A 24,452-nucleotide genomic window follows, 5' to 3' on the forward strand; every position below is an offset into this window, starting at 1 on the left:
CTGCAGTAGCAAATTGCTGTACTGGGCATCCCAGTTGGGCATAAGGAAAATAATTGCATTGTGAGAATAGGTAAACACTGCCACAAGTTTTCCTGAAAAGGTGATGAATCTGTGTTGCTTGAGATCCTAAAAACTCAACAAGGCCCCTAGCAGCCTGGTTCAAATGAGAAATTAGCCTTGCTTTGAGAATGGGTTTGCATTACCCATCCTCCAGAAGTCACGTTTCACTAAATTTTTCCCTGAATTTATAAACTCTGTGAGAGACTGAAAATATCAGTGATTTCTGTGGAAAAAATAGTGTATATGCACTCCACTCTCCACTTCTGGAAGCAATATGGTTTGTATATAGTAGTATGAATTATGAAATATGTTTGTGCAGTGTTTATTACTTTTTAATAGGTCTTTAATGAAACTGTATTTTGAATTTAAACAACTTTTCATCAAGTAATGATTTGATGATGGTTTTCATCAGAGAGTATAAGACATTTTTTTAGAATTAGGAACAATTTACTTTGCAGATAGCATCTATAGCAGGCTGGTTCTTTGTAGCGTTGACTGCTAGGGACAGTTTTTCTTTTGGACACTGAGGAAGAGGTACTTGTTTTTAACTCATCAGCTATAAAACCAAACGTGCTCACAGAGCAAAGTGCAGATTTCATATCCTGTTAGTGTGTGTTTACATGACCAAATGCTTTTATGGTAAAAAATATACTTCTCTAGAATTTTGGTGGAATGTTGTAGCAATATGAAGGTTAGAGTAGGAAAACAGCTCAGATATTCAGGGTTCATAACTTTCTGATGATCCATTTGCTTATGTTCTGATCTAACTCCTACCCTGTATCTCTTAGTTTAGATGCTTTATGCTTTAGCTTCTTAAACCCTTTTGGAGGATGACACTATCCCAGTTCCTAATCCTGTTAACTGTTGTCTGTTTCTTTTGCCCTTCCTTCACTGATGATTCCTGTGTTCCTTAATGCAGTGTCATGTAAGTCTTAACTAGCTTGGCTTTCAGCATTACTGCTTTATTCTTCCGCATTATTTTCTATTCTTTTTATTAAGGAATGTGCTAAAAACTTTCTGAATTTCACTAGATCTATCTTCAGACATGTAAATATATCAATATTAGGCTCTTTCAAGCCAATTAAGAATCGATGTGATGCTTTTGTAGATGTCCATTTCATGCATAAGATCATCTCAGGTATATACTCATGTGAAAAGCTGGCATGTAATCAAAATTCAGAAGGTTCTTTGTTGTATTTATTTTTAAAATCCTTAAATATAAAAGGAGTGGAAACTGATTTCTCTCTCTTACAATTTCTCTGCAGTGGACAACCAACCTATGCTGCATTACATTAGAGATAAAACTGCAGTCCCTTATTTCTCCAACCTTGTCTGGTTTATTGGAAGCCATGTGATTGAACTGGATAACTGTGTGCAGACTGATGAAGAGTAAGATTTTAAAATGTCATTTATTGAATGGAAATGCTTTTCCCAGACATTGATGCTTACCTCACTTTGTCTGTAATGGTCCACCTCAGCCAGTGGGTGTCTGAGACAGTTTGCAGATAGTTCAAGCTTTTTTTTTTTTCACAGATTCGTGCTATCTGTGCTCTGGGTTAAGTGGTCAGTGATGTACTGACATGAGTACAGATTGAGGACAAGTAAAGCATCATTTGACAACGTGCCTTTTCTTCATCTTTGTTTTAATTTTGCTGAATTTAGTAGGAATTCAGAACATGGATGGTATTTTGTGCTTCTTAGTTTTAGTAACTTTATGTGTTTCTGTTCTGAGTATTTTCCCAGCAGAATAGCTCTCAGAAAAAGATACTGTGGGAGGAAAAAAAAATAGTTGGAAAGATGAACTTTATTTAATATGGGAACTGTAAGCAATGGAATTCCCATGCACTGTATATATAATAGTCATGCACTGCTATCAACTGTGGAAATATTTTGTTGCTTCAGGTTAAATAACCGGAGGTAAACCAAGGTTGCTTGCTTTACTCCCCACTCACAGTGGGTGATTGTTTCATACTTCCTTAAAGTGAAAAGGCAGAGGTGTAATAAAACAGATGTGTTTTGTTTTTGGAAAGAAAGCCTTTTTTTATGATCGATTTCTGAGAAGATTCTGGCAGTGGGAAGCAAACTTTGTTAAAAGTACTACTACTGAAAACTGGGGGAAAGACTTTATATGTGCTTCTTAAAGAAAATACATGCCTGAATGCTGTTTGGTAGCTGCAATAGATGTGAAAACATCTGTTTTAGGCTGTCAGTCTGCACAAGGCAATTGATAGGACATTAATTATTAAAGTCATTAAGTTTTAAAAAAAATTTTACTTACCTGAGACTTTATCTGCTCTGTTTTTCAGGCACAGGAATAGGGGCAAGCTGAGTGACCTGGTAGCAGAACATCTTGATCATTTGCATTACCTTAATGATATACTTATCATAAATTGTGAATTTTTAAATGATGTGCTGACAGACCACCTACTTAATAGGCTCTTTCTTCCCCTGTATGTGTATTCATTAGTAAATCAAGATAAGGTAAGTGAATACATACAAATTTATAAGTTGCAAAGGAATTATTTGCTTTCAGTATACATAGCAATTTGTTAAACAGGTATATTCCTTGGTAGGGTTAATACTGTTGATGCCTGTGTTTGTATGTTGAAACAAATAAGGACTGTAGGGGGAGGAGGTAGGTTATAGTTTGAATGCTTTTGTTCATTGTTATTTAGTTGATCTATTAAAATGTCTGTCAATATTATTATTTCTTTTTATACATAATACTTCATTGTTTATATAATTGTTTATGTTATAGCTAATTCTTTAATGAATGCTATCAGAAAAAACTTGTGAAGGAATGGTTCAGTAGGGAATACCAACTTAATTCTGGGGTATTTATCTGTTGCAGTGTTATTAAAGGAGCTGTGACTGAGAACAATCAGAAGCCATTTTTTAAGCTTGTAGACTGTGAGATATTCTTAGCTGGAGAGTCTTCATTTGAAATTGTTTACCAAAAAGTAAATTTCAAAGAGTACCATTGCTAGTGGATATTTTGTGATAGAATGTGAAATAATACAAGGTTAAAAATTTTGTTTTAAATAAAATCTTAATCAGTGGCAGTGCTTTAACTCTATGGAAATAAATCATTGTTTTCCTTTATTTCTACAACTTCTTTTCCTTAGGGTGGGGAGCGTCCAAAAATAAGTCTCCAAGTTTCTCTCTATCTTCTTTCTCAAGTACGTATTTGAATTATTTTGTACTATTTCAGAATGTGTTTTGCTGTAGTGTTATAATTTGTTATAATATTATTTACCATATTGCCATCTATTCTTACAAAACCCCTTTTAAAAAATGGACAAACACTGTTGAACACTTTCCAGTTTTCTTATAAAAAACAATAGCTTGTTTTTCCTTAAGACAGATTAAGTAACTTCTTCAGTTTGTATTCTTCTGGGGATCTTGTAGCACACAATGACAGCTTTTGGAGCATCTGTTTGTGTACAGCATTTCATAAACAGTTCACAATAGAGTCATGCAACATTTCGGGACAGGATTTGTAAAATTACGGATTTCCCCTAGACATCTATTGCAGTTTGAATCTACCTAAATCTGAAATATTCTCTTGGGAAAACAGGGAGTATTGATCTGTTTCATGGCTTGTGTTTTTCTTTTTTAAAACTAGGTAGTTTGAAATGTAGGGAAAGAACATAAACTAGAGAAGAATATAGAAAGAACAAGAATATCTGTAGAGGGAATTATGCTCTAGAGGAACTATGAGTTTTGATGTAGGTTTCATGAACTATATTAATGTTAACAATTTCATGTTACTGTGTATGTAAACTTAAGATATCAGTGTTCAACAAGGACATAAATGAAACTATGCTCAGTGATTGAAGTCGAGAAACCATGTCATGTAATGTGTCTAATATTTCTTTCCACCTTTGTTTTAATAGGTTTTTCTTATTATACATTATGCCCCTTTGGTGAACTCATTGGCTGAGGTTATACTTAATGGTGACCTGTCTGTGTTTTCTTCTAAAGCTGAGCAAGATGTTCAGAAAAACTCAGTAAGTGGTCAAGTAATATATGGATATTTTCCTTCTTTTTAGATGCGGATATTCTATTTGAAATACCAATAATATCTAGAAATGCCATCATCTTGAAACTGGAAGTTAAGGTGATTGTGTTTAGGAGATAAAAGCAGAAAAATTGTTAAATACAACTGCAGAAAAATGCTCTGTGTGACTTGCAACATTATGTTCTTACTTGTCCACATTTCTCTCTTCTGTGGTGGTCAGACACTGCAAAGTCTTCCAGTACTTTTGTCATCCAGCCTAGGTTCAGTTCTGGTTATTGACATTTTGCCAGTAGAGCTGACTGAATGCTATGAGAGAAAGCAATCTCTTATTTGTGTTAGGAAATGTCTGACCTTCTACTAGTTGCATACTGACTGTTGTGTGCTACTTGAACAGAAGCAGCTTTGTTACTAGGAAATTTGTGGCAGAAGTGTGAGATAGCATATGTTGTGGAAGGGAGCTTTTCTCCTGTTTACTGTGCAGAATTGCAAAATATCTGTAGCACATGTTTTGTGCTTACATTAATGTGAGGATTATTAGGAATTTCCTTTAAATGTCTGTTGGTCAGCTCTCATATTTGTAATGCTGTTCTAGATTGCTGCTTCACTGGTCCTGTGATTCATGGTACACACACTGTGAGCTGTCACACGTGAATAGCTACCAAATAGGAGGTGACTGGCTTTCTAGGGTAGACTCTTAACAAAATTGTACCAGAGGTGGAGCTTTGTTGCCACTCCACGTTTGGAATAGTATTCTTTAGTAAACTCAGCCTTACTATTGAATGGGCCCTGAAAAGGGGAACATGAACCTACACCATGGAGTTTGAGAAGTATACCAAATTAAGATGCTTTTTCCTTTACATATTTTTCCCTTTTATTTCTGCCATTAAGTGATACTAGAAGAAATACACTCGGCTCTATATTATTTCCTGTGAGGTCTGTTTTCCTGTGTAATTCAGATGTGGGTCAGTTCTATCTAATTCATGTTTCTCAATTTCTTGTTTAACATACTTTCTCTTTCCCATAAGAAGTTGTTACTAATTATTTTACTAGCACACACTGTATAAGATAAACTAAAATTGAAAATATGATGGGAAGACACTTTTTGAAAGTATGAAATGTATAAGCAAAGAATATACAATGTAAGCTAACTTTTTTTTTAAGATTGTTTTAATTATTTAGCCTGGTTTGGCAGCACAGGATATATATTTTTCTCAGCATTCTTTCTTGCAGTTGACCAGACCATACTTCAGTGCTTATCAGTGTATCACTCAAATGGTCTCTTCAGTTATTTTGCTCATATGATAAACAGTGGCCTGTAATTCAAGGATACAAAGTACCTGCATTCTTCATGAAGTAGTTAAATAGTTCTAGGAAGCACTTGTAAGAAGTAAATGCAGGGAGGGGAAAATCTAAAGGCTTCTTGCAATTTGCATGTGTAATTTTTTTCCATAAAGAATAGGACTTAACATGTCCTTCCCTTTTCTTAGGACTTTTCTGACCAGAAGCCACCAATAAAACTAATTTGTTGTGACTCCAATTAATTTATAATCTGTCCAAACTGTTGTTTGATATATCTAAAAATATAACAGAAATTACAGGGGGAGGTGTGCAGTAAATAGCACGGTGTGGGTTGAATTGTTTGTTTCAGAGTTGTGAAAGATTCCTCCTACTATGTAGCTTATTTCAGTGACAAGTGTAAGGAGACTTATGCAGGATTTCTGTAAGACCTTGTAAGTCAGGGGATTCAGATAAATGTTTTGGCCTTTTGATTTGTGCTTGGCTTCATCCTAGTACAGTCAATCCTAATCTCTCTTTTTTCTTCTTTTTCCCTCCACCCTCCAATGTATTCTTTACTACTTGGAGTGAGGATATTTTCCCAACTTTTTTTCCTGAGGTATCTTTTGAACTTATCCTGTTCAGAGCTTGAGTCACGTGGGGCAATGAATGGAACCCCAGCTTATGTGTTTAGTCTTACTTATATTTTTTATTGCTTGCCCTCAAGTTTTGAATGGTTTAGCCAGTGTCAGCTAAATCACAGAATCACGGAATCACTAAGGTTGGAAAAGACCTATAAGATCATCCAGTCCAACCATCCACCTATCACCAATGGTTCTCGCTAAACCATATCCCTCAACACAACATCCAAACGTTCCTTGAACACCTCCAGGGAAGGGGATTCCACCACCTCCCTGGGCAGCCCATTCCAGTGTCTGACCACCCTTTCAGAGAAGTAGTATTTCCTAATATCCAGCCTGATATGTGATTGAAGTATCAAGATCTAAAAAGTAGTGAAGTTTCTGTAAGAGCTTTGTTCAGCTTCAGACTGTGCTGGGGAAGCCCCCAGTCTGTGTTTCACTTCCCAGTAGCAGAGAAGTTTGGCTCAGTGGTGTTTGTGTAGCTCCGGGTGGGAGCTGTGTGCCCATAATCCAGGTGGCAGGCCAAGCAAATGTGAAGGAAGCTCAAAGCATTGCAGCTCAGAAACAATCTGCAAAAGGATGGGAAACTAAACTTTTAATCTTGCTGGTCACAGTATTTCTTATGTTTAATCTCTCTGTAAGAGTGCATTGTTTGCTGTTGTTAGGATGACACAGACTCTTTTGAAACAATCATTTGCTCTCAGACACATGTCATCTTCCTTTGTTTTTTTCATATATAAAGTGATTATCAGGAAAATTAGGTATTGATTGAATACTGCTTGCTTTCCTCTCAGTGTGTTTCACATTAATACATTGCTATCAATAGACACTTCTGATTTTGCTGCCTTTATCCCATTTGCATATGGTCTTTTAGTTTTGTTTGTATTAACTGCTTTACCTGTTAAGCAAAATTCAAAGAAGGGAAATACGGCTTTAAAAATCCTGCATTGTTAAGCTGATCATTTGATTTATTCTTTTTTTCGAAATGGCATCTTCCTTAGTGACAAGTCTTCAGGTTGTGTTACTTTGGGTACAACTTCCACTGGTTTGGTACTGTTTCTCCAAGGTCTGCTTTCCTGTATTTTGAAACTTGTCTGAAATTTAAGTTTTTAATTCCAAAACTTTGAACCGAAGTGACTTTTATAGAGTTAAAAAAGCCTTGCTTATAGCTCAGTGTAAAATCTTAATATTTGTAGGCGAAGTCAAGTATCAGATGTTTCATAAAACCAACCGAAACACTTGAGAGGTCTCTTGAAATTAATAAACAGAAGGGGAAGAAGAGAGTGCAGAAAAGACCCAACTATAAGAATGTTGGTGAAGAAGACGAGGAGGAAAGACAATCTGAAGATACCCAAGATGACTTAGATAAAACTAAAAGTACGGAAGCAAGTTCAAAGGGCATCAGAACAAGCAGTGAAAATGAAGGTGTGTACATTAGCAAATAAAAATGCTGCTTACAATTTGGGTACTTATATTTACTGTGTACATTTAATTTTTGATCTATTACATGGCTTGGTCTCTTGTTGCAGTAGGTTAACATGGAAATACTAATTTGTTTCACTCTCTTTGGCTGTGTTTTTTTCTCATGTTAAATCGTTCTACAGCAGGTGTGCTTTTAGTCTGATTGAAAACAGTAAAAATGCTTTTGTATCTACCTCCTGTCTTTGTGCCTATGATTATGGAGAGCTTTATAAGTAGACCTCATAACTTTGCATCTTTTTTTATTCAGTAAAGCAAATGATGTGGAAGATGGTCAGGAGTACTCTGTGCATGTTTCAGTGATTCAAGTATGCTAAAATTGATCATACTTTTTAGAAAACATGCAGTTGCTCAGAATTGAAGAAAACGTCTTAGATTATTTTATTGCTAGATTTCAGGACTTTTGACCTGATACTGGCCTTAAGAAGAACTGGGTCTATAAGATGAGTGGTTTTATCATAACTGATTATTTTAGTAGTTAGTAACTAATAGACACGTGTACATCAGAAAATAGACATATACTGAGAAAACTTGGAGAATGGCATACAAGGAGTTAAAAACAAAACCTTTGTTTTTGGACAATTCTGTCCAAACATGGTTGCCGTTTTTGAGAAGACTTTCCAGGATTTTTATTTTCCTTAAGTCACATAAAATAGCTGATGGTACATTGTCTGCCATAACGTTCAGCATGACATGATCTGCTGGGTAAACTGGTGCATTTATTAGTCTTTGTCCAAGATCATAAGCAAAAACTAGTACTGCCAAAAGGTCTGAAGCATGTGGGAGTAGGTACCTTGTTTGCTCTGATAGTAGAAAGCCATTCACACCCTCTGGGAAACTCCATTTCCCCTGTTAGCACTCATCAATGTCTTCATGATTTTTTTTTTTTTTCTTTTCCCAAATGACATTCCATATGTTTTATTCCTGTGGTTTAGAGGAGAAGGGGATTACTGCTATTTATTTATTGAACAAAATAATTTGCATGTTTTCTTTCATGTATGTATGTGTAAATTTCTTACAGCATTAAATTTCATACAGGAATGTAAGCAAGCATTTTTTCTGTCCTGAAGAAAAACTTGTCTACATTCATTAAATTTTTTGAGGCTGTGGTTACACCTCTTGTAGTTGCATCAGTGGCTTCTAATGCAAAGTGGAAAATGTAAAAGCTTGCAAAAACTGTTCAAAATTCCAATTTTTGTTTTATAGAAATAGAGATGGTAATCATGGAGCGATGCAAGCTCTCAGAATTGTCCATCTCTGCTGTGACTGAACAGAATACAACAGATGAAGAAAAGAGTGCTGCTGCCTCTGGAAGTGAGATAACAAATTGGAACAGGTATGGAAACTGTAACATCTTGCTGAGTTGCTTCTGTATTTGCCTTCCTATAAGCTTTCTAATATCTTTTATGGGATGTCTCAAATCTGCCTCTGATTAACTTTACAAGTGTTCTCGTAGAACAATAAGATGGGAGACAAGAAGAAGACAGAATATTGCTTCTTTACTGATCAGTTTGGGATATGATCCAGTTTCTTAGTTAAGGTGGTGCTTTCTTTTACGGCAGTTGTGATACCTAAAGTTAGTAAAGTTGAATTACAAAACATTAACACAGTAAAAACAGAAACATAAAAGTTCTCATTGCAGAACTTTCTAAAATCAAACTTTCTAAATCATCACTAGTACTTAAACGTAGGAGACCAAAACACTTCTGCAATCCAAAGCTTTAACTTTTCCCTTCAAATGTTTCTTTCTTTCTCATTTTTCTCTCCTTTAGTCAGTTGAGTGTACAGTTCTTGACAGCTTGTTTTAGGATAGCCTATCTTGCTCCAACTGTTAGTGAAAGTTTGTGAAAATTTCCTTCTTGCTCTAGTAACAGTAAATGCTTTTCAACTCTACTTAGTACTTGAATTAAAAGGTAGGTGTTTTTTTCTTTTTTAATGCAACAGTGATTGCAGCTTCTTGAACTTAATTATGTATGTATGCACTTAAGTTGTACAGTGCTTCTGCATACATATTATATGTGCTACAAACAAACCCAGTAAGTGTACGAACAGGTAGTTCTCGGAAAAGTATTATGAAGCCATTCCTGTAAAAATGTTTGAATTAATGTCAGAATATAGTATGAGACAATACCGTAATCTGAGTACTTTCAAACAAGTTTTCTTTTGCTTTAATGCCTGAAAACGTGCATTACTGTAGACTTCTTTCATTAGCTATGTGTAGAGCAGCATAGTTATTGATTTTCCTGTAAATGTTTTCTTATTCTTGACCAATTCAAAATTTTTCCTTTCTGCAGGCCTTTTCTTGATATGGTCTATAATGCACTGGATTGTGCTGAAGATGATTACTACGCCCTCTTTGTGCTCTGTCTTCTGTATGCAATGTCACACAATAAAGGTAAGCCATTTTCCTAGAGAAAATAAATGAAACATGGTTTTTGGTACAAACAATCCCCAAACATGTTTAATCTTTTTGTTGTTCTTCCTTGTGATAATTTTGCAAGTTGGTGTTGAATTTCTTTGCATTGCTATTTACACTCTTCTAAGAAAACCAATGCCATCTGTTAAATGCTTACCTTTAGGCATAGTCCTGTTTTCTAATTTACTTCATTTTCTTCCCTGCAAAGGCATTGACCCAGTCAAGCTGGAGAGAATTCAACTTCCCGCTCAACATGCTGAAGAGAGAAATTCATATAATCATGTACTTGCAGAAGGGCTCATCAGAATAATGAATTATGCTGCACAACCAGGTATGACATTTATAATATTTGTTTTCTTCACATGCTGAAAAGCTGTTTAGCCTCTCGTGTATGAGATGAAAGTGTCTGTTTAACATGCTCTCTGTTGAACAGTAAGTAAATATGGGCTGTGAAAGACAAATACTGTTTTTTCTCAGTTGTTGAGTAACCAGTAACTGCATTTCTGCTGAATAGTTGTTCTTATGCTCAGGACTGTAGAGGGATCTGTTGTCTTAACTTTCCTTCTTTCCACTTTTTTGAATGAACAAAACATCAAACGAGGAATAATGAGATGGATAGTGATTTCTTTCAGCTTAATGTACAATTTCATCCTGAAAATAAGGTTTGTGGCACCTTTAATTGTAACACTACTTCCAGTGGAGAAGTAGTCTTCAAAAATATACAGAAGAAATAAATTTGTTTATAGCTGTCCTTTGTTTCTAGAGGTTAATAGCAAACTTTCGCATGATTTCTTTTAATTACGTATTGTATTTCAGTTCTCAACTGTTATGGAAAAAACATTTTTTTTCTTAGCTTCAATTTTTTGTAAAACAAGGGGTAGAAGGCTTAGTGAACTGTTCCATGGAAACACAATTTTTGTTTAAGCCACAGCTCCTCTCACCTGTGCTGCACCTATTAAAACTTTGAGTAGAACCAGTTTCCCCTGCAACTGATGCACTGTCATTACTGATTACCTGCAAAATGAAATCTAGTATTTGTTTAGCACACAAGTCGTCTTTGTGGGCTCTCCAGTGGCTGCATCTTTCTTCAGCCCATATCCTCCTGCTGTGGTGTGGGGTCATGTTTATTACCATCTTGTTGCATGGTTCTGTTTCTTCCCAATAACTCTTCTAGTTCACTTCTTACACTATACATCCACCCTTGTCAGGCAGGATGCGTATGACAGATGCTACTGTTTCTCTTTTCATAGATGGAAAAATCCGTTTGGCAACTCTAGAACTTGGCTGTCTGTTGCTGAAGCAACTTGTGTTTTCTAAAAATGGCAGCATAATAAAAGATGTTCATCTTGCATGCCTTGAGGTTAGTATTTTTCTTTCATGTTACTAGTTTCAGCATTACTTGCATTTGCATCTTGCTGTATAATTGCACAAATGTTTTTTATTGTAATAAGCTTAATGTGAAACTTGAGCCTCTAAAATACCTTCCATTGGTGATTCCATGCAGTGAAAGAAGCAATACTCTGTATACAATTCTCAAGTCTGCTGTAACCTTGCTAATTAACTCTGAATAGTTAGTTTCATTTTTCTCTCTGAAGATTGTATGTTAACCATCTCAGCAATGTGAAGGGAAGTACTTTTGAAACAAACAAGCTCAGCTGAGCTGTAAGGGCTAGAAATGTGTTATATCAAATTCTGAGCTGAAGGCTGTACATACAGGGATATTAGTAGTTTTCTCCGTTAGAGGTACTGGGTGCATGTTTTTAAATGTGACTTTTGATTAAATGGTATTTTTACCCCCTGAAATGGTTGTTTTCTCTTTTCTAGGGTGCAAGAGAAGAAGGTGTTCATCTCCTTCGCCGTTTCTATAAGGTATATATGCGGAGGGTTGTAAGAAACAAGTCTTTACATGTGGATTTAAAATAAATAAAACCAGTCTCATTCCCCAGGAAAGCACTACATATTTGTTGTAGAGAAGGAAGTGTTGGATGGTTTCTCTTCTTCCTACATTTCCCATAGCCCATTGATGACTTCACAAAAGGGATGTAAGAAGTCCCATAGGCTCTGCATTGGAAGACAAACGAGTAGTCCTCCTTTTGTTGCAGCTGCTGTGTATGTTGTGGAGCAGCCATGCCATTAGAAACTTTCTTGGATTTTATGGAAGATGCCTCTTTTTGGCATTACTTTTTGTTTGTATCTCATTCAAAATGATTATCTGAAATTTTATTTAATCTTGTTTTGAGACCTCTACAGCTTTTTGTTTTTTTTTTAATGTTGTAAACAATGAACCCTAAACATGAATTTCTTAGTTACAAATTGACTGCCCCTTATATAGAAGTGTCTAAATTCTCCTCCAATTTGTGTTGGAATTCTCTTGAGGAAGAAGGTGCAGGGTTATTTTTAATTTCCAGTAAGTAAAAAATAAAATAAAATAAATAAACTATAATTTGTGGTGTGTTGACCTTGGCCAGCTGCCAGACACCCACTCAGCTGCTCTTGCACTGTCCCTCCTCAACAGACTGGGGAGAAAATGAGGAAAAAAAACATGTGGGTTCATGTAAAGATAGAGAGATTGTTTAATAATTACTGTTGTTGGCAAAACAGATTCAACTTGGGTAAAATTTAACATACTGCTAATTAAGTTGAATAGCATGAAACAAAGACTAATGAGAACAACACCTTTCCTTCACCTCTCCATTTATTCCACATCAACTTCACTTCTTCATTCCCAACTCCTCTAACTCTTGCCCTCCACTGCACAGGAGGGATGGGACACTGGGGCTGTTGTTGATCCATAGCAGTTCCATTCTGCTGCTTCTGCTCCTTCCTCACACTTCTCCTTCCCCTGCTCTAGAGGGGATCTTCTCTGTGGGCTACTGTCCTTAGCTGGGAAATAAACAATTGACCACAGCATGGACTTTCCACAAACTGTGGTTTCTTCAGGGCTAAGGTACCTGCTGTGCTGCTGCAGCAGGGTCCCCATGGGCTATCTATGGGAATCTGCTCCAGTACCAAGAGCATCTCCTTTCTTCCTCTGTCCTTGGTGTTGCAGGACTGTTTCTCCCTCTTTGTCCACCTCGCCACCTTTTTTTCCCTCTCCATTACTCCTGAACAGCATTTTGCTTTTCCTTAAATCTGTTTTGCAGAGGCACAGCCAGTGTTGCTGTGGGGCCTGGCTGTGGTGGGGCTGGTGGAGCACTGGCTGTGGCCAGCCTTGGTTTCTTCCAGAAGTCACCCGTGCTGCTTGCTACCTATACCCACTACACAATTAAACAAGAACAAACATGTCTCTTTAGCAATGTTTGTGGATTCATGATGTGTTCATATTTTCTTGGTTTTTTTTAAATAAAAGGGAGAAGAAATTTTTCTGGATATGTTTGAAGATGAATATCGGAGTATGACAGTAAGTGATACCTGTATAAGTCTCTCCCAGAGTCTTCCAAACCAGATGCAAAACAGAAACAAGTATTTATTGAAAATTATTGAACATATCTGTTGTATCTAGCAGTAGAATAGCAGAATGTTTTAGTTCCTCTGAGGAATTGTCTACACTTTCATAAATCATTTGTTTGAAACTTCACAGCTCTTTATTAAATAAAAGGCACCATCAATTTCTGAAAGTAGGTATACAAAAATTTCTTCATCCTAGGTACCAAAATATTATATTGTTTAACAACTGAAGAAAAGAATAATTAAAAATCAAAGTCATAATCTTCCTGTGTCTGTTTGAAGCCCTGCATGGTTTCAGGTTTAACTGGAGCCACTTTACTTACAGCAGAGGACAGGGGGCTTTGTCCCCTCAAAGAGCAGCACTGCTGGTACCATGTTACCAATTGTGGAGCACTGCTGTGGACTTTTTAGTAAACTTTTATCTTGAATCTCAGTTAATATTTAAGCTGTAAATGTTTTAAAAAACAGCTACTTGTTTAAATTCTTAAGTTAGTGTTTATGAATTGAGTTGTCACATGAAGTGATCTTTCTTTTCCTAGCAGCAACGTTACAGGGATTTCATTAGCAGTCACTTTGTCTTTTTGAAAAAGAACAATCTACAATTGGTGTATTGTAACACCTCTTAATATGATAAGCATCCTGCAGTATCTTACTAGCTTACAGAATAGGAGTATTTAATCAGTAAATTATTTTTTTTTTTAGTACTTTAGTGTTGATGTGCTTCTCGTTTGAAAACTGGCACTGAAGTTAGCACAGTTGTCATGTTACAAATTAGTTTGTATGTAGGTTTTTCTGGTATACAAGTATCTCATTTTCTGAAACTTTTTTTTTTTTTATCATTTACTGTAAAAGATAGAGCTACACCCTGGAAATTTAACTTCGTTTTCCTTAGAGGATATTTGTTTGGCTAGTTAGAAATTTTGCAGGGCAAATTTAAGTGCTGAGTGTCACTGATGTAGTCTTACTGGTTGAAGTGTGCAAATAATATATTGTGGAGCTTCAGTGAGAAAGAAGTATGCTTACCCTATCCAAATGGCAAAGGCAGAACTGCACTTTTGTTTTCAGTGAGGAGTTTTCTTCATGTTCTTCACCTGGATGAATTGAAACACTGTTTAAATGACTATACAATTATGTGCATTGCATCACAAATAGTTATTTACTTGTCAGAAATTTTAGATCTGTGTTCTCATTTGTCTTGTGTTTGGATTTCTGTATTTTTCTACACATTAATTTGATATGTTAATCCAGTGCTTTAGACACTGAAGATGAATTTTCTGAGATGGGAATGATTGGATAGAGACTATTTTTGAGCTTTTATGTGCGGAAGGCAGCAGTTCAAGTCTGTGCTATGAAATTTCTGGATCTTGTTTTAGTCTGCTGCTGTTATGGTATGTGATCGTGGCAAAGTGAGCAGGAATGCTTCCAGGTCCTATTGGCTGCTTTAGAATGCCTATGTAAAGGCACTTTTCTGATGCACAGAATATTATACAGACTCTGGAAGGGGATTTCTGTTGATTCCATGTATTTTTCTAGCAAAAAAAAGCTCATGTCTCCTGTATGTGTATAACAGACATTGGAATAAATTGCCCAAAATTACAGAAGTATAGATGTTTCAAACATCATTTAACCATGAAAATATGGAAGGAAACGTGTAGTCTCCAAACTATTGCATTGTTAGATACTGGAAAATATCTTTTTTTCAGGGGAGGAGAAGTTATGGGAAAGTTGTTTTGGTTTTTTTTTTTGGTTATTGAAATAGTTATAAACTTGAGTCAAAACTTGAAATCAAACGTGACAAATCTTGCTTTTTAGTACTCTTGAAATGGCTTTTCTACTCTAATCTTTCAGGGTTTTTTGCTGTGATTTTTCAGTGTGGAAACTTCAGCAGTGTGTTAGGGAACAATGAAGAAATTTAGAATTTAAAATGGAGATTGCTTGCTTAAAATAACATGGATGGTATCAAAAATTCTCAGAACTCTGTGACAGCTCCTTCCTCTCTATCTGTGTGATCATGAATTGTATTTGAAAGTAAAAAATGCAAACTTTAACTTTCTGTATAACAATCAATGTTAAAATATTTTTACAGATTAAGCCCATGAATGTGGAGTACTTGATGATGGATGCCTCAATTCTGTTGCCTCCAACAGGAACACCACTGACTGGTATTGATTTTGTGAAAAGATTGCCTTGTGGAGATGTGGAAAGAACACGAAGAGTAAGTAAGCTTTTTTCCTTTCATTCATGACATGTTAGCATCAAAGGCTTTGAAAAATTTTGGAAATACAGATGCTTTTCCTTGAAAGCTGCTTGATTGGAAGCTGCATCTGTAACATCATAGAAGTTTAATGACAGAACTGGGTAGAGCATACAGTATTTACCTCTCTCAATGGAGAAGCCTTTTTTGAATTTCTGGTAGTCTCTTCAATATGTTCTTGTGTTGGGATTTTCATTTTCAGACAATAGCAAAGAAATTTACATAGAAAGACATTTGATTACCTTCACTAATATATTATGTATTCCTTCACTATCTGATATCTGTCTTCAATTGTATTCTTTTAATATGAAGAAAATCAGGCTTTGGTTGTGTTTCTTGACATAGCAAAACGTGATTCTATTCAGGAACATTCATCTTGCCTAAAGTAATTCAGTATCAAGATGTTGAGAATGAGGAGGATGATAGCAAAATACTTCATTGACTGACACGATTCGTAGAGATGATACTGACACAGATAACCACATCAGAATCTGTTTTCTTGCAGTAATCAGTTTTGGCCTGCATCCAGCAGTGTCCTGTAAGCCCTGTAGTGCTGGTATATCTTAACAGTGCATTACTGCACAATAGTGCTGTTTGGAAAGTGCTGTTCTATGAGGAGTTTGCGTAAGTGTATGCAAAACTATATTCAAGTACTGTGGAAGAAAAAAATAGATTTCCAGTTATCTTTCAAATAGTCTTTCTTTCAATACTATTTATAAGCTACACAACTGTTGTTGCCACAACAACTTTTTTGATAAAGTACAGTAAATTATCTTGTAAAGTATTCTTAGAAAGCAGGGATGTTTTCTTAGAATACTTTCTGTGAGGTATTAAACAGGATGGTACCTAGAAATTCTTTCTGATGGAAACTACTGCATATTTTTAATGTAATAAATAAGAATAAATTTAAATTAGTGGAAATTCAAAACAAAAATATTCCTGTAAATTATCTGCAGTGGAAGAGCCTTTTTTTTATCAGCAGAAATTCCCAGAATTGTCCTTTCTTGTCGTTATGCCTTCCCAGAATTTCTCAGAATTCCTATTCCAGCTACTTCTTGTTAAGCTTTGCTTTATCTCCTGCTGCTGCTGAATTGCAGTGCCAGTAAGCTGAATTTCTGGAGCATCTTGTGACAAGCTGCTGGTGCTTAACCTACTAGAATTCTTTTTGCTGACAGTTTAAAATGGATAGTGATTCAATTCTGAGCATGTGGTATGATTCCAAAAAATTTGTCAAGCTTTGTTTTGTTAGCGAGTGAAGAAGTCCCATACTTTGATCATATCATGAGCTCTTAGCTTGGAAATCAGATCTTTTTATATTTTCACTTCTTTTTTTTTTTTTTCTGTAGAAAGTCCCTGTAAATGGCAGTTATTTTCCTTTTAACAGCTTTAGGAGGAGCATTTCTTGCTTCTGACTTGTATGGCCCTGAAGACAGTATTGCTTACCTACACTAATGCAAACACATTTACCTGCCTGCTTGGGAACTAATGAACAGTATGTGTTGAACTCTGCATCTTGACACAGCAAGCAGAGACTTCTGAGAGAAGGTTTTGAAATACCTCTGAGGATGCATATCATAGGAGTATAGTGAGATATTGATATGTCTCTCTGTGTATTGGTATTCCTTTGTATATGGTTTGCATATTTAAATGAAAGAATGAGCACAAAATTTACCTTATTATGCATAATAGCTTATGGTAGGTAGCTCTTCGTGCTTGTTTCTACCTGACTCTGAAAGCAGGACAGTTCTGCTGCCACTTGAAACCTACTAAAGTTAGTAGTAACAAAGTCAGATCTCATGCTTTCTGGTTTGTATTGATATTGTAAGCAGATATGGGCCATAACTTGTAAGATTCACATTGTAGTTGCTTTCTCATCTGGCATTCTTTCATTCTTGTGAAGGCTAATTCCTAATTTTTTTTTATTCAATTACATGTTGGAGATGAGTGACAGTAGTTCTATGGGGAATGCATGTGAGGACAATAAACACTATGTAGGAGGGAAAGAAGGTTTTGGGAAAATAAGTGAAAGACTGAATGATGGCTGCCCTTTGAGTTAAGTTGTTTTGAAAGGCAAAAAGCCCTGGTGACTGTTACATTAGGGTTAATAAAAATGCAAGGATGATGCTGGTTTTGACTGAATATGGAAACCAGTAATCTCAGTACCATTAATTATTGTTGAAGCATCTGGTAATAAAACTGTTATATTAATCTTATTTAATGTCAGCAAATTCACACTACCCTTGAATGCAATCTCCCCAGATGGGAGAGATTATCTCCTATTATCAACTGACTCTGCTCTTACTTGTAAGATAATGTTCACTTTTTTTTCTAGATACAGTTTTTAGTTTTGCTCCAAAATAATCATGTCCTTCCCCTACTAGATTTCAACAGCATATAAAATTCATCTGTTGTCACATCATGTAACTCAGATACATGAGATCCCCCTCTCTTCATCTTGTTCTGCCAGAAGTTTCTGAAAGCACTGCCAGTATGACAGTGGCCAAACTTGCTTCTTGCTCACAGGATCCATAGCTATGTTGTCTTTAAAAATACAAAGTTAAGAGTTCTGTCTCAAAGCAGTTTAGGCAGGTTTTTTGTAATGCTGCAGGCTGGGAAGGCTCAGGCACTGCAGCCATTTGAGAATTCAGTGCCTTTACAGTAAGGCAGCAGCCACTTTACTGTGTGCCATGGGATTCCTATGTAGAAAGTTCTTTTTTGAAGCAAAGAGGAAAAACAGCACCTAGCAACTGTAACATTAAACAATTATTTGTATTTGTAATACTGAAAGAACAGTTCTTGTAGTAGAAGAGATGCCTTTCAAAAAGTCTTAATAAAATCACGATTGTTCTTTACTTCTTTGTCTAGTCTTTGCATACCATATGTCATTAATTTATAAATCAAAACAAGAGTATAAATTTCACGGAGTAGATGTTGAAGGCTAGTGTGGCTTTCAGATTGCTTTGCCCTTATGTGGGCCTTCTGGGAATATAAAAGTTTTCTGAGAATGCTCTCTTACAGGAGGTTGGTGTATGTGAGCACTGCAGATTAACACTTGGGAATCCCCACTGTTTTCTCTCAAACTTGCTGGACCTTGTAACTTGACTGACTCTAATTACTCTGATGTTTTAAATTCAAAATGTGAGCATCTGTGAAGACTGATTGCTTGTCTGGAGCAGATTTTGTAAATGAAATCAGTTTTCAAATGATTTTTTTTTAAGTGACAAAACTTTTTAGTCTTTGCTTATGCAGCACTTGCAATGATTTGCATGTGCACTGTGCATGAGTGTGCCAGTGAGTAAAAGCTTTGCTGCTTCTAAAAATAAAAAACATGCGTTGACTTCTATACACGTTTTTAAATGTCTTTTAAATCGCATTAAGTTTTGGTAATTTAAAAAGTAAACATACTGCATGGCAACAAACTCAGAGGTTGTGAAAGTATCTATATTTGTAAGATTCTGATAAAGTATATAATACTGAGTGCAGCAATATTTTAATTGTCTTTTTAATATCTCAAGGCAATCAGAGTTTTCTTTATGCTTCGTTCATTGTCATTGCACTTGCAAGGCGAACCAGAAACTCAGCTACCACTGACAAGGGAGGAAGATCTGATAAAGACAGATGATGTTCTCGACTTGAGTAAGTAGTCCCTCAGTTTCCCAGATTGATTCCTTTTGGTCTGTCTTTTTATAATATACCCAGCTTTGTCATAATAGATGGGAATTCGTTTACTTTACGTTGCTTTGTAACAAAATGGTAGAGCAGTGTATAAAGTTCTCGTGTAATTTGCTACCATTACAGTAAACCATGTTGTCAGAAGCAGTTTTTTTAATCTGTCCTTTGAGAAAAAAATGTTCAAAGGGTACAATTTTTTGCTTTTTAAATGTCAGCTTTTGACTCAGACTTTACCCTTACACAAACCTTGAAGTCTCTTTCCTATCTGAAGGTTTTAGTTCTAGTTTTGAAACTTCCATGACTGCTTATTTTGAAAGGAGCACAAATTCCCCAAAAAAACTTTCCTGAGAAAAAAAAGAACAGTACTTTATACTGTTTGAAACACTTTTCAGTTGTTAGGTTAAAAAAAAAAAAAAAGTTGTCCAAGTGTGCATTACTGTTGAATTGCTAAAGGATTACTAGTATAGAATTAACTCAGTTTCCTGTTTCATATGAGTTTGTTGCAATGCTGACTCTTCTCCAGAGGATAAAGTGAAATGATGAATCAGCTTCTACTGAAAAAAATGTGTTCTTAAATTAACTGGAAGCATTTTTTGCAGAATACAAGATACTATTATATATATATATGCATACACATGCATTTGAAATAAAGAAGAAAAATTGGTTCCATTGCCCTACGTGTGAGACATGCATTCTATTGGTCTAGAGACAATTTTGAATCAAAACAGATTGTAAAAAAATAATAAAAAATAATTAAATAATTAAATAAAAACATTGGGTAGAGAGTACGTGCAGATCAGTCAAAGGACTTAAATAAAGTTCAAAATTACTCCTAGAATTCCCTGGGAGTGTGCTGCAGCTCATTCAAGGATGATGTACTCATCTATAAAACCATTTGGTCAAATTGCAGAACTTTTTAACTCCAAAGTTCACTGCAATTGGTCTGGCACAGTAATTAGGGAAGCAAGATATCTTACCAAAAAGGCTATGTGCTCTTTGAAAATGTTTTTGGTTTTTTTTGTCTAGCAGGGAGGCTGTGCGTTAACTGTCTCCAGCCTGCCAGCTGGAGCTCAAGCTCTTCTTGGACTGCCAGCTAAATACATACAGTATGCTAAATATCTTCTGTAGGATTCGTCCAGTCTCTGTAGAGGATTTGTGCTGAGTATAAATCATGAAATCACTTTACTTTAGGCTATGAAGCAAGCCAGATTTATTTAGACCATCTCTTAAAAGTAGCTATCATGCTCTTGAAAACTCTGGGTAACATCTTGCCAGGCAAGTTGGTTGTGTTCATGCAGTATTTTCACTTAGTGTAAATTTTCTTTGCTGCAAACAGCTGAAGTCTTTGAACTCTCCTTCCTAGGCAGTGTTTCCCAAAAACTTGTAGTTTCCTTGGTTGAAACCCAGAGAGCTCTGTCTGTAAATCCAGAATCTTGGAGGTGTAGCATCTGGACTGGTTGTAAGCCTCATTTTGCAGCATTTCTGTTCATAATCTCAGAAATGATACTATGTTCTCAGATCAGATCACTGGAAATGTATTTAATCACACTTTCTGTTTCAGTCATTTTTATAACTGTAGCATATGGTCCTTCAGCATCTTTAAAGTGGAGACAAGAGTGTAAATGAGGTATATTTTGACTAGTGTAAAACCAAAAGGTTCCCACAACAGTTGCCTAATAAATTATGAATGTTCTTTTCTGATATGTGATAAGCTTTGACAGTAATGCTTTGCCTTTATTTTCTTTTCAAATCTGAAATGAGAAGTTGCTCTGAAAAATCAATCTTTTGATTTCTTTATCTTAGTAGCTATTGCATTTCTGAAGGCAGGCACCTTAAGCACTATTCCCATATCTTTTCACCTGTGTTCTTTAGTCTCTTTACTGTTTCACTAAAGCAACACATTAATACTGGATAAAACCATATGTTAGATAGCTTTACTGTTCTGTGTGGTGTTATGGCTCATGTGTTGATAAGCTCATTTTTGCCACAACATTCAGCAAGCCTAAATTCTGCTTCGAGTTACTTCAGTCCTTGAAAATGTGGCTGGAATTACTATCCACTGATAGTAATAAACAAATTGATGGACTCATTGGATTCAAAAATAAAAGAGGGTAATAAAAGGTCTCAAACTAAGAAGGCTTGGGTTCAGAGTATTCCAGAGTCCTATTCTGAAACATTTGTAAATGTTGAAAGCCTTAATGGGCTTAAGGGCTTCTTAACACTGATAACCCTTTGTGCTTGTTAATAAAACAGTTTCAGAAAAGGCACTAGATATAAGAACTTAAACAATGCATAAGATAAACTGTATAGTAAACATATCTTTGCTTTGTACTAGAAACTGTTCCAGAATTAAAACTATGCATTTCCTGTTAGTTACCATGTAAGTGAAATTCCTGTTCTGGGAAAACTAGCCAGATGAAAGTGCAGGTATCAGCTGAGTTAACCCATAAGAGTTGGGTATGCAGTACATCACTACAGTAACTTCAGTGTCACAAGGGTGCTCTTCAAAGCTCGATGCGTTCTGCATTTCACAAAGAATTATTCATTAGACTTTCTTTGCAGAAATATAGCAAAAATAACTTTTAGAAGAGCTTGTTTTGTGTCATTATAGCTCAATAAAGGTACGGAATCTTCTAAGCTCTTCTGTGCAACTGGCCTAAGTTTCAAAGCAAAACCTTATGTTAAATTCCTTGCTTATTGAAACTTAAATAATCTGATACCAGTTTTGGTTTTGTCATGCTAACTCTTCAGTTCCAAAAAATAAGGCACATTCATAGCATTTACAGCAGATGCAATTGGCTTCTGAAAGGACATGTCTGTCACCTGCAGTTTGTCTGAAACTGTCCCACCCCAATGCATTTTTCATGTGAACTTCTATTTTCTAAAGAAAGGTATTTGCTGTTCCTCTGAAAACAGTCTGCATTTCTGGTTAGTGACAGAGCACCAGGGGGTTCTAGGTCACCAAGTTCCCTTGGCTTTTACATGTTATCAACCTCACTCCCTTTGTTTACTTGGCTCTGAAGGGTAAATATATATTTGTCTGTAACAGCATAATTCTTTTTTGTATCTATAGCTGTTAATTCCCACAGTGAGTTTGTTTTATTCTGTTTCTTTGTCTTTGAAGTAGCATGGCATATATCCTGTGCATTAAGACTTCCCTGAAACTAGTTCTCTTTGAACCAGAGTATAATTCCTAGAAAAACATCCTTTCTTGATTAGAAACTTTGTCCTATGAAGGAACAGTCTATGGATTGTGTAGTTCCATCAATTATTTTTCCTTTGAAACTGCTGCTGTTTGTAGCTTCAAGGTATTACACTTAGCCTCAGATTTAATTTTTATTCTCTTTGTACCATTTGTGTATGAATTAAAATTTTCCTGAAGTACTCTTCAAATTGCATTGAATTGTTAAGCTTTTAGCTAGAAAAAAAGTATTTAATGGATTGCTGTGGTTGTCTTTCAAGTTTCTTTCAGCATGCTTTAAAATTGTGTGTACTCAAACTAACACAGTTTCACAGTAATGAAGGAGTATAAAGCAGGGTTCCTACCTGGTTGTTTACATTCTGAGGTCACGTTTGTCATTTTGTTGTAGAAATACATTAACTGTGGTATCCACGATCACTCCAAGTCTGTTTCAGAGAACTTAAGTACTGGCTGTATTACATCCTACTTGGCTCTTTCTTTTTCATTCTCTGATATTTTATATGTTTCAAAACAATGAAATGTGGTTTTTTTGCTTTTGTTTAAATTCATAGGCTTGGGTCAGTGTAAGTGACATTTCCATTATCCCTTTTTCCCATAATTTAGGAATGTTGATGGTAACTCCAAGCTTTCTAGTCATAAATGAAAGAGTGGAATAACACAGGTATTACAAAGTAATTTCTGAAGGAGCATGTGAGAGCTCTATTTCTACTACTGCTTCCTTGATAGATAGATAGATAGATACAGATATAAAATGTGTCGACATACAAATACATCTTTGGATCAAAAAATGTGAGTGCTTTTGATCCATTTAATGTATGTTTTATTCAGATGATTGGTGCAATAACTAGCTTTCAAGTGCAAGAGCAAGTGTGGAGATACAACTATAAGAAATGCTGAATTCTGTGTGTCAGGAAGCTCACTAGTTATAAATAATCTGAAAAAGAAGGCAGCCTTTCTGAAGGATGCTTACCTTGCTGCAAATAATACCATTTATCAAAATGACTTCAATATACATGACACTAAAATACACTGTTCTTAAGAATAGTATGTGTATGTGGAATAGAAGAAAAGTGGTCTTGTACATCTGAACAGTAAATTGATGCTCATAGCATTAAGCCCTCATTTTAGGAAAGGCTGAGTGACCAAGTCCAAACTGCTCCATCTAGCACTGCCTTGGCAGCTCTAATGAAGTGGTAAGTGTGGGATGAAAACCTGTGGCTGCCATAAAAGCAAGATGTGGAATTCATTGCTTTCAAGTCAAGTGTGTTTGTGTGGAAGTGTATATATTATTGCAGGGAAAAGTTAAAATACTGCACCTTGATTGCTGAGCCCATCCAGGTATGGGCAGGCTGTTCTACATATAAAATTTTTTACTTTCTGTAAATTATAGTAGTTAGAGGTGAGAGAGAAAAAAAAAATCCTAAATGTAATGGATAATATGAATGAAAGTATAAATTTGATGAAATAAAGAAAAAGCTTATCCAGATTAGCAAAGGTCAGCTAGGAAGTGTCAGCCTCAGTTTATGGGGCTCTCAGAAGACTTCATCTGGTGTAAAGAACATATAAAGAATGTGATTTGGTCACTGAAGAATGATAGGTTGGAACTGAAATACATACCATGAGGTTTGGAAAGGATCAGGGAAGGGAGGTACTTTCTTTGTTTTTTGATATCTGTAGTTTGAAGGGGATTTTAGTGTGATGTCTAAAAGAGGTTTTGATTATACATTCATATTGAATAATGTGGGTGGGAAAGGGTGTAACCGGATTTAATAACAGCAGAAAGGTACAATTTACAGTGAGAGTCCATATAATCTTGAAGCTGGAAGTCTTTGAGCAGTCAGAAGGGCCAGGTTTCAGTCTTCTAGAAGTGTAAATTGCATTGGGCTGGGGCCTAAGTTTAGAAGGAAGTATAGGTATAGCTGCATGCAGCAGCACTGAACTTTGTAGTTTTTCAACAAGACTTGAGACTTCCATTTAGTGAATGA

The 24,452-nt window shown here is 35.7% G+C and overlaps 1 protein-coding gene across 14 annotated transcripts in view; it reads left to right on the top strand.

The window, feature by feature from the left end:
- Positions 1-24,452, top strand: part of CLEC16A (C-type lectin domain containing 16A) — a 134,738-nt gene that overhangs the window by 8,277 nt on the left and 102,009 nt on the right. For all 14 annotated transcript variants that reach the window (XR_016471588.1, XR_016471589.1, XR_016471579.1 and 11 more), the window contains exons 6-18: positions 1,326-1,449; positions 2,367-2,541; positions 3,186-3,239; positions 3,957-4,070; positions 7,194-7,422; positions 8,683-8,812; positions 9,771-9,871; positions 10,101-10,223; positions 11,143-11,252; positions 11,717-11,761; positions 13,242-13,292; positions 15,426-15,554; positions 19,109-19,229. Coding sequence is in view for 4 of the 14 variants with exons in the window: in XM_031606716.2 (XP_031462576.1) it covers positions 1,326-1,449; positions 2,367-2,541; positions 3,186-3,239; positions 3,957-4,070; positions 7,194-7,422; positions 8,683-8,812; positions 9,771-9,871; positions 10,101-10,223; positions 11,143-11,252; positions 11,717-11,761; positions 13,242-13,292; positions 15,426-15,554; positions 19,109-19,229 (1,506 nt within the window). In the remaining 10 variants the exon portion in view is untranslated. The remainder of the gene's footprint in view (positions 1-1,325; positions 1,450-2,366; positions 2,542-3,185; positions 3,240-3,956; positions 4,071-7,193; positions 7,423-8,682; positions 8,813-9,770; positions 9,872-10,100; positions 10,224-11,142; positions 11,253-11,716; positions 11,762-13,241; positions 13,293-15,425; positions 15,555-19,108; positions 19,230-24,452) is intronic.

Source organism: Phasianus colchicus, chromosome 16, assembly GCF_987193195.1.
Source record: "Phasianus colchicus chromosome 16, bPhaCol1.hap1.1, whole genome shotgun sequence".
Taxonomy (NCBI): domain Eukaryota; kingdom Metazoa; phylum Chordata; class Aves; order Galliformes; family Phasianidae; genus Phasianus; species Phasianus colchicus.